At 45.1% G+C, this 10,771-nt stretch overlaps 1 protein-coding gene across 1 annotated transcript in view; it reads right to left on the reverse strand.

Moving 5' to 3' along the window:
• The window catches only part of SLC35F1 (solute carrier family 35 member F1), a 370,475-nt gene extending 366,529 nt beyond the window's left edge, over positions 1-3,946 (reverse strand). The window contains exon 1 of the mRNA XM_046676589.1: positions 3,769-3,946. Coding sequence (XP_046532545.1) covers positions 3,769-3,941 — 173 coding nt within the window. The 5' untranslated portion in view covers positions 3,942-3,946. The remainder of the gene's footprint in view (positions 1-3,768) is intronic.
• Positions 3,947-10,771: the final 6,825 nt, after the last annotated feature.

Consider the following 10,771-nt stretch of genomic DNA (forward strand, 5'->3'; position numbering starts at 1 on the left):
TTCCTACCCCAAATAAAGGTACCAGCCTCTCTGTGCTGGGGGGGAGGCAGAGCTTTGTGAAATTATTCCCATGTCTTCATTCTTCTTTGCTGCATGCCACAAACAAAAATTCTACTTTGTGAAACAACTACTTCTGGTGCAGTTTGATTTAACTCCCAAGAAGAGACGCATGTTTGGTCCAGTAACAGTATCAGCAGTTTCTGTGAGAGGGTCACCCACTTTTGCCCTTGAAGTATTTTCTTCTTTGTCATATCTTGCTTGCCTGTGGCAGGGTGATAAATAGTATTCCATGCTAAGAAATAGTGAAGAAAAGTTCGCCATAATTTCTTCCTTGCTCGAACCAATACATTCTTCTAAATCTTTGGGAATTAAAGAAGTAACAATTACTCTAGCATTTAAATCATCTTGTATTTCTTGCATCTCATTGTCAAAAAATTTTGAATAGGACAGGGAGAAAGAATGTAACACATCCTGCTAACTGGTTAAAAAGAAAAGTTTCTAGCACCTCCTCTTTCACCAAAGTCTTGGATACTGTTATATTCTAATCTAATTGCTCCACAGAGAGTGAGCAGTCAATCAGTGGGATGTCCCAATTGTCATCAGCAATCCATCTCTAGAAGCCATTGAAGAAAGGAGAATGGATATGGAGCTATGCTGAGAACATAAAATGATGCAGGATAATGTAAGGCAGATTTCACTAAGGCAACACTACATTTTCATTCTAAGCTTCTTGAGAGCAAGTACCTTTAGTTAATGATTAATCAGTAATTCTCTCTTTACCTATCCCTAGGTAGCTGAGACATAGATGGCATATGTGTTCACATTTCTTCCTCTGAGTTGGCAGGTAGCTATTGTTATAGACTGCGAGCAGTGGCAGGCAGTTCGCCAGGCTTGCACTGCTCACAGTCTAAACTTCTCGTCCCTTTGCACCATCCTCAGTCTCTCAGCACTGCCCCTTCGGCCCAGTGGGATGCTAAGAGCCAAGAGTGGCGCAATGCCTCATTCCGTCACTGAAGAGACTCTACCAGCCAGCTCACAGCAATGGAATGCTGCCAACCGTATATCTGCATGCCAAAAGTTGGAGGGAAATTTTTGATATTGGCTCCAAACTTTCAGATTTGTAACTTCACTTTCTGTTAGCAGCTAAGTTGCTGCATGCCAGGGTAGATGAAAGGAAACAGCTGAAGCCCAGAGACAACCAGTAGATAGGCTAATGCAGGTGAAGGGAATAGAAGTACTAAGGACAGAGGAGGAGGAGGAGAAAAAGAAGGAAAAAGTGATCTCAAGCTTTTAGAAAATTAACAAAGATGCTTATGATTAGGCCCCAGTGGGCCTGCCTTGGAGCATCACTGATTAGCGCAACACACCTGGAGGGTTCGAAGACAAGGGGAGCCACACCTAACCAATGGCACAGGATCTCCAAAATTCCACTCCCCCCCCAACTCTTGCTTTTACTTAAAGCTCAGTCACTCAGCAGCCATTGCTAACACTGTCTCCTGTTGACATAACCACGGCCCAAAAGCCAAGCCCATCAGCATGCTGACAAAATTATTCCATTGAGATTTTTACATTTATTCTGATTATTCTCAGTCTTCTTACCGAAGGTGCTCTATCTCAAAAGAAGTATTTTCTTCTTATCTTTTAAGGATAAGGAAAAACCATTTACTCAATACAAAACATTATACTGAAAATTCTGAAGAACTTGGAAAGACAAATAACTGTTTTAGTTGAAGTCTAAACGCTATAACCCCAGGATTCCATTCACAGATGTACTTGGATGAAATGTCATTGACCCAGCCCTTCAGCCTAAGTTCCTCCTCTATAAATTAGGAATAGTGCAACTCGTGTCACAGATCACTGAAGGCTCAGTAAAACACAAAGTTCTACCCAGGATGTACTGTGGCTTCAGTGAATTTGCTTATGATGCTTCCACAGACCCACCTTAGGCAGCAGAAATCGGCTGAATAAATAAATTTGTGTAGGACTTTGTACATTCCCAAATGTTTTCTTCAGCATTATCTCATCTAATTCTCAAAACTATGATGAGAGGTAAGACGAGTATTATAAAACACATTTTACAGGTGCAGAAACCGAGTCTCAAGGAGATGAATGGCTGTGCTCCAAGCCACATGCCTAGTTAGTGGCAGAGGAATGATGACAACCCAGGTCCCCTCATTCCTACCTCAATGATCTTGTTATTCTGGACTCTAAGATTCATTATGTATCAAGAAATAACCTGCACAGAATCAGTAATAACTTACAATCAAGCCAAGATAAATGAAATATTCCACCAGGTTTTTTTTCCAGTTTGATGAGAAAAATTAATAATTAACATATTCTGCTTTAAAATTTAAAGAACCAATGTCAAGGCATTTGGAATTCAAAAAACCACAGGTATTCATAAAGAATAGGAACCCCACATAATATGTACTGAGCCAGCATCATCTTGATATATTTTGCTCACTATCTTTTAAAGGTAATATTTCAGAAGGTGTTATTCTAAGCTACAAATCAAAGCAAAGTAAAGGCTTGACTTTCTTTTACCAACTCATGTCTCACTTCGGAGTGAATTTCATTTGTTTGATCATAAATGGAAACAGACAGAAGTACCCACAAGTAAGCTAATATACATGTCAAGTCTTCTTCACAAGGGACTCGAATGGTTTGAGATTTGACATAACTAAATTAAACCACTCTCCTAAATGAGATTTTCTCAAGCTTCTATTTGTGTATATATTTTGTGCTTCCTCTAGAGCTTTAAGCCCCAGAGAGAGCGATGTGAATTCCTTGGGGAGTCTCAGTTACCCCAATACAGTGCCACACAGAAACCTGTATGAACAGAGTGACCTTACGAGTTACCCCTACAGATGCATTGAAAAGCACGCACGCACCCAAATAAAAACACACAAAACCAATTTTCTATGCGATTTTTGTGTCAACTCTTCAATCATTTCAAGTTACTGAAGTTAAGACCCCTTCACATTGCATTCTAGTCAGGGGTGCGGGGGGCAGGATGGGGGCGGGGGGCATCTTCGCGTCAACCTGAGTTCTCTTCCTGGAACGCCTCGCCCTTGATCCATCCACCGCGCAGATTCCAGCACTGGAGGCGTTCGCCTCCTCTGGCTTTAGCCCGCTCGGGAAGAACCGGGCGCCCCTTCCTGCAACATTTTTGCACTTTGCGTGGGTCTGGTCCAGGCCTCTAGCCTCCCTTCCCTGCTCCCAGCCGGGAAGAGTCGGAGTGGCGACTGGAGCGTCAGGCAGGAAAAGTGGGTCCCCCGCCCGCCCACGCGAGCGGTCGCCGCGACCCTATCCCCCGGCGAGGGGTCGGAGACAGGCGGGCGGGGCAGACGACAGCGGGAGGCCGGAGACTTGCACGCCGTCGCCGCAGCCCGGCGCCTTCCCGCCTCCGCCCCGCCACCCTCGGGTCCCCCCGGCCCCTGAGCGCCAAGCTGGGGTACGAGTGGGAAAGGGAAGTGAGCACCATGCGTGTGCGAGAGTGGGCGTGCGGACCCACGGCAGCCAGGCAGGCGACCCCGCCTCTCCCCGAACTCCCGCCTCGGACCAGCCGGCACCCGGGCGCTCCAGGGCTCCCAGCTCTGGGACAAAGCTGCGCGGCCTCTCCGCCAGCGCGGGGCGCCTGGTCGCCCGGAGTCCTCAGTCTCCCCCGGCCGCGACTCCGTCCCAAAGGGCCTCCGGGCCGCCGAGGGGACGGAGGGGACCCCGGGCCGGTCGCCCGCAGCCCCTGCCCCACGCCCCCGCCGCGCTCACCTGTTCAGCACTTTGCGGATCCTCTGGCGCACGCCAGCCCGGGAGGAGGCGGACAGGCTGCCGCCGCCGCCGCTGCCCTCGGCCGGCAGGTTCTCGATGGTGGTCACCACATGGTTCGGCGGGGCTGGCGGCGGCGGCTGCAGCTGCTGCTGCGGCGGCTCGGGGGGGATCATCGCGGCGGAGGCGGCGGCGCGGCGGCGATCAGAACGCAGCCGGGCGCATCGCGCGCCGGCTCGGGGCCCGGGAACGCGCAGAGGAGCCGGCCGGGCGGCCGCGGCCCGGGGAAGCGGCGCTGCCTGCGAGGCGGCGAGGCGGGGAGGCACCCGCGGCTACGGCCGCCGCCGCCCAGCCCGCCGCTCACTCCGCTCCCGTCCCGGTGCGCGCAGCCTCGCGCCGCCGCCGCCGCCGCCTGCCCCGGCTCTTCTCGAGCCGCGTCCCCAAGTCCTGGCACGCCCCGCGAAGTGGCCGCCAAGGGTGTCGCGCGGGGGCGCGGAGCTGCCGGGCGGCTCAGAAGACCCCCACGGCGAGAGGGGATGGGGGTTCGGGTTTCGCTTCTCTCCCGTGCCCAGGTCTTCTCTGGGCTAGCGGCGGCGGTGGTGTTGGCGCCGCCTCCGCCGGTCCCCCGCGCGCTGGGAGAGCTGCCGTCTGTGTCTCTCTGAGTGAGAGACCGAGAGTGAGCCGAAGCGCCGGGCGGGGGCGCCGCGGCGGCGAAGGGGGGCCAGGGCGGGGGACCCGCGCGCTCTGCTGTCGCCAGAGGGCGCTCCGGAGGTGCCTCACTGCCCGCGACCCTCCTCTCCCCCGGCCACCGGAGGCTCACCGGCTGCGTTGTGCTGATTGTTTTGTTTTATTTACTTATTTATGTTTCGTTGGGGGCCGGGGACAGTTCCTCGCTCTTAAGTTGGCGGGAACTCCCCGATCCTGCCGAGACGCCGCGGAATCTAGCACCACCATCCCGGGACAGCGACAGGACGCTGAGACAGGGGCTGGCCCCCGGATTAAAAATCCAAACTCCAGCATCCTAAATATTACACCTACACTCACCACAATGGGGCTGGAGGAAATTGGAGGAGAAACAACTTCCTACAAAGAATTCATCCTGGGAACTGGAAAAAGCGTGTCAGACCAACCCAACGCCTCTGTTTTGTAGCGCTGTGAAAGGAACATAGGCAGATTTGAGTTCCCCTTGTGCCTCTGAAACTTATTAGCAGCGAGATCCTAAGCAATTTACCTAAATTCTGACGCACATTCTCCTCGGTGCAACGGGGCTACCGGTGTCTTTCTCCCCGTGGTGTTGTAAGAGTTAAATGAGGTAAACCACCCAGCAGGGGGCCCTGACGGCTCCTTTAGCGATGCTATGACCAGAGAGCTCCGCTGCTGAAGGGGAAAACCCCCGTGCATCTGGCACAGAAATCTTAGACCTGAACAAGACCATACCGCTACCAAAGGAAACTGATTCTTGTCCCAGGCCTCTCGTATACCTATTGGTCCAGATCCCAGTTAATAATTGACTCTAAAGAGACAGATATTTTTCACATTCTCCTTTGTCTAGATTGCCTAGATAGGGATTCTACTGTGAACAATGATACGTATTTTTTAAAAATTTTCCATTTCACTGCAGTACGTGGAATTATTTGCGCTGAATATGTTTGATAGATAAGTATGTTTACAGAAAGTTATGCTAATACCACCACTGAATCCAAATGCAGTGGAAACCAGCAAATAAAAAATACTGCTGATAGGATTTGCCACAGAGAATGGGGTTGAGGACAAAGTAATATTCAAGAAAGGAATGGACTATGTCCGATTGATAGAGGAGAAAGAGAGAGGGGAGGATAAAAAGAAAATAAGATTCATTGGTTAAGAAGTTCCCATCCCTTTAACAACATTGGGAGCCCTTTGTTTTAACCATCAAAAATCTGAGAAAATAGCTATCCAAAAAAAACTCTCCAATGTATATTTCAATTTATGTAAAACCCGGTTACCACCTGAAATATCCCTGAGGTCTTTTTCTACAAAAATTCATCCAAATTAGAACATTTTCCTTTTTATAATTAACACGCTTCTCATTCTTTCTCAACAGCCTTTCCTTCCAGAGTTTTCCACCTGAGATTTGCACAGGACACTCTGAAGAATTTTTACAAACATGACCAAGGCATTAAAATTCTAATAGTTCACAATGAGTTTGCCCTTGGGGAACCCACCAAATGCAGGAGATGGGAATAAAATGCACTTCCCCTGAACCTGGCAGCAAATCATGGTAGAATCTCTCTATTCAAACAACGTCTACGGTAATTTCAGGTGCCTGCCTTGAATGACCGGTTGCTTCAGTGCCCTCTTCCTTCACATTTGGCTTGCTTTGCTTTGACTGTTTTTGGCACATCACGATTCGATGCTGTGTCTGCACTTCAATGTCTGCATTTGCATCTGGTCATTCTCTAGAGGGACTACTGAATCCAAATGATCTAAATCTCCACTGAGTCAGCAAGGAGAAAACCAAGATGGGAGAGGCACAAGAGGTGAGATGTAAAATTTCAATCCTCCTCTTAAGAAAAGACCTAGAAGCAGTCTCTGGCCTTACATCTTTATTCTTCCTTATTGTAAAGGGGACACAGCATCAGATCCCTCTTACCCTCCAAGTCTGTGCTCCGTGCTCATCTCCTAAAAAGTAGCTAAATGGCATTTGAGAGATAGAGAAACAGGTGTTAAAACTGCAAGTGTCATGGCAGTGTGTCTGACATGGAATTAAACAGAAAAATGTGGGGAAGGCCTATTTCTCTTCTTTCGGCTGCCTCCTTGGCCTCAAAATCTGTCCTCCATCAGCTCTGAATAAAAGGAAAAAGGATGAAGGCAATAGGTTGGGGATCTGTATGTGGTTTTTTAGTGGTGACATGTGGATTCCAGGGTCCCACTACTGCTCAGTTTACCTCTCCCTGACCAGTCGTGCTTAGTGGCACAACACTATTGAAAATTTCCGTTCCACTCTTACCATTACATCATCTGAGTTTCACTTAAGACACGTGCTAGTTCTGTTGAATTGCTTTAGGAAGCAGAAGTCGGCTCTCAGCTACACCTTCTTTAATGTTGCTCCTTTTGAAGCTGTTTCAACTCATCTAGGGAAGAGTGGAATGTGGCCTGTGTTTCAGACCTCAGAGTCAACAGGCATTTTGACTAATCTGTTTAGCATAGACTACACCTGTGTGTTGTATTGGATGAAGCTTCAAATTCATGCTCCAAAAGTGGCTGATGATCCTCCCCAAATTGCTGAAGAGTTGCCTAGAATTGCTTGTGCTGCTGCAAATGCCCAGTGGCCCATAAGCTGTCCCTGTGCATTCTCTTACTCTTTTTCTTTCTCTCCTAAGTCTGGTGGAATCTACTCAACACCCACTACTAAAGGCATGGCGTCTAGAATGATAGCGCTTCAGAGTTTTGATTTGCATAATTGAACTCAGGCAGGAGAGAAGGAAGCAAAGCCGGTGGGAAATTTGTGGGGAGGGGCAAGGGAAAAGGAATAGAGTGGGTAGGTGTTTAAATTTATATTCGAGAAATGAACAAAATAACTGGGAGACCAAATAATTGGCAGAACTTGAGTGAGCCCCTCTCATCAACAAGGACAATCTGTAGATAGTGTTAGTGGGTATGAAAAATATACAGAAAGCAGGGAAATAAACAATAGGTTTCAAAGACTGTTCGCACATTTTACACCCCTTTTCTGTTTATTTATGTAATTTTTATGTTTTCTGTTTTAGAAACTTATTCCTTTGGGGGAAGCTCAGAATACTGTTTGCGGGTTTGTAATTGACCTTTCCTGATAAGCGACCTGGAGGGCTAGAGAAGGAGCTTAGTGTCGTTAGTTGTGAATAGAGGCTCATTTTCCAGGGTCAGACTACATTTTTGATAGGTTAAAAATTCCTAAGTATTGTTTGCCAAGTGTTCCATTTCCAAAAGCATAGAATAGGCTGCGATGGTGACCTCTTGAGTCTCTGTCAACAGAAATCTTGCCATATTCATGAGGGCACTGATCCAGTAGTATAGTTTCCTCTAAATGGGTCATGATTATTTCAATATCCCAAGATATTAGCCAAAGAAAATCTGTAAATTATTTCTGTCTTAGCCAGTTTGGGCTGCTATAACAAAATACCATACGGCTTGAACAATAAACATTTATTTCTCACAGTTCTGGAGGCTGGGAGGTTCCAGATCAAAGTCCCAGAAGATTTGGTGTCTGGTGAGACCCTTCTTGCTGGTTTGCAAACGGCAACCTTCTTTCTGTATCCTCACATGGCAGAAAGAGAGAGATCCTCTCTCTTGTGTCTCTCCCGATAAGGGCAGTAATCCCATTCATGAGGGCTCCATCCTCCTTACCTAATTACCTCCCAAAGACTCACCTCCAAATAACATCACATTGGGGATCAGGGCTTCACCATATGAATAGGAAGAGGGGGACAAAAGCGTTCAGTTCACAGTAATACTCCAGAAACTCTCTCTATTTTAACTATGTTAAGTTATCAGTTATCTGTGAATAGGGGAGCAAAACTTTCATGTAAACCTCAGTTATCATTTTTAGTTGATGACTTCAGTATCCTCTCCCTCTAAACATTTTAACCTACAAAAATATTGATGCAAAGTTTTGGGTAAAATTGTAGTGACTCTTGTGTGGAATTTTTACACTGATATGTCAGTGGCTAAGTAGGTAGCATGTTACAGTAGAAACTGGAGCCAAAGAAATCTTAGTCCCAATTCCAGCTCTATTGATGATCTGGGTTAATTTTAGGCAATGTTTTAAAGCTTTCTGAGCATCAGTTTTCTAATCAATAAAAGTGAGGACAATAATAAAGAACTTTCAGGATACATGAGACTAGCAATAATGTAGACGAAGAATCTGGCAGGAAAGGTGTTTTTAAAAAAGTAATTGCTCTGGACAGGACATGATGAAGTGGATGGTATTAGAATTAACTTTTCCCCATGAACAATTCTAAAAGCTGGATAAAATGTTAGATAGTAGCCAGTGTAAGGCTGTGATATTTAGGGAAAAGAAACACATAAATGAGGCACATTAAATGAGTCCCATGTTCATCCCAGCTTTTACCCTGAGGACATTTTCCAAAGCACAGTGCAAGGAAATAGTGCCAATCAGAGAGTGGTAGTCTCACCGGCTAGAAGAGAAGAGATCAGAGTTTAGAGCTGCGAAGGCCACTAGGATTTGGTGGTCAGGGTTCCAGAAAGGAAGGACCTGGGAGAAGGAGCCTTAAAAACTCTGTGTGAAAATTCCACTCAGAGCCAACTCATGAGCTGTGCAGGGTGAGACTCCAGGAGGTCCAGCAAAGAAAACTGCTGGGAAGCTGGGGAGTTGGAGAGAGATTTAAGAGGCAGCACAGAGCTGAGAGGGATAGAGGTTGGTATTTAGGTCCAGTGATGGTAGTGAGTATTTGGTGAACCCCCAGACTTTTGATTGAGACTGCAAAAAAGGCCATACCCTAGGTATAAGGACCATGTCATAGTAGTAAGAGCCACACCCTAGAACTAAGGACAAAACAATAAGCCTTCTCTAAAAGAGCCTAAAGCCAAATCTCCACATGATCAAGGTGACGATTGCTTTCCCGATTAAAACTTAATGCTCTTTTGAGAAAGATGCCATAAAAACCTCTGTAGCCCATGTCCACAACATCCAGCAATTAACCAAAAATTACTACGCATACAGAGAAGAAGAAGAAAAAAAACATGACTAATAATCTATAGCAGGGTTAGAAATGTTTGTCGTTAGAGGTTAGGTAATAAATATTCTAGGCTTTGTACCTACAGTCTCTATTGCAACTACTCTGCTGTTGCAATGTGAATGCGGCCATAGCCAATAGATAAATAAATGAGTGTGCTGTGTGTCAATAGAATTTTATTTATAGATAGACACTGAAATTTGAATTTCATATCATTTTTACATGTCAAGAAATCTTCTTCTTCTTCTTTTGATTTTTTTTTGACAAGATAAAAATGTAAAAACTATTCTAGGCTTGGAGGCTAAACAAAGACAGACCAATATCCATATAAAAATAGATGCAAAAATCCTCAACAAAATATTAGCAAACCAATTCCAACAGCATATAAAAAGGATTATATACTGTAACCAAGTGGGATTTATCCTAGGAATGCAAGGTTTGCTCAACATCTGGAAATCGATTAACATAATACACCATATTAATAGAATAAAGAACAAAACCTTCATGGGCATTTGACAAAATCCAACATCCATGCATGATAAAATATTTCAAAAAACTTGTAAAAGAAGGCAATTTCCTGAATCTGAAATGGCATCTACAAAATAACTGCAGTAAAAATTATATTTAATATTTAAAGATTGAATGCCTCCTAAGTTCAAGAATAAGCCAAGAATATCTGCTCTTGCCCTTCTACTCAACATTGCACTGGAGGATCTAGCCAGTTCAATCAGCAAGAAAAATAAATAAAAAGCATCAGGTAGGAAAGGAAAAAGTAAACCTATCTTTATATTCACAGATGGCACTATCCTATATGTAGAATATCCTAAGGAATCTACGGAAGAAAAAAAACCCCACGTTTTTAGAACTAATGTTCAAATACAGCAAAGTTGCAGGGTATAAAATCAATATACAAAAACCAATTGTATTTCTCTATACTAGCTAGGAACAATCTGAAGATGAAATTAAGAAATAATTGCATTTACAATAGTATCAAAAAGAATAAAATGCTTAAGAATAAATCTAACAAAAGTAGTGCAAGACGTATATATGGAAAACAATAAAAAAAGTTACTGAAATAATTTAAAGAAGATCTAATGAAATGGAAAGCCATCCCATGTTCATGAGTTGGAAGACATAATATTGTTAAGATGTCAGTACTCCTCCAATTAATCTACAGATTCAACACCATCCCTATAAAAATCCCTCCAGACATTTTTACAAAAACTGACAAGATGATCCTAAAATTTATTTGGAAGTGCAAAATACCTTGGATTGCAAAACAATTTTGAAAA

The sequence above is a fragment of the Equus quagga genome, chromosome 11, assembly GCF_021613505.1.
Source record: "Equus quagga isolate Etosha38 chromosome 11, UCLA_HA_Equagga_1.0, whole genome shotgun sequence".
NCBI lineage: Eukaryota > Metazoa > Chordata > Mammalia > Perissodactyla > Equidae > Equus > Equus quagga.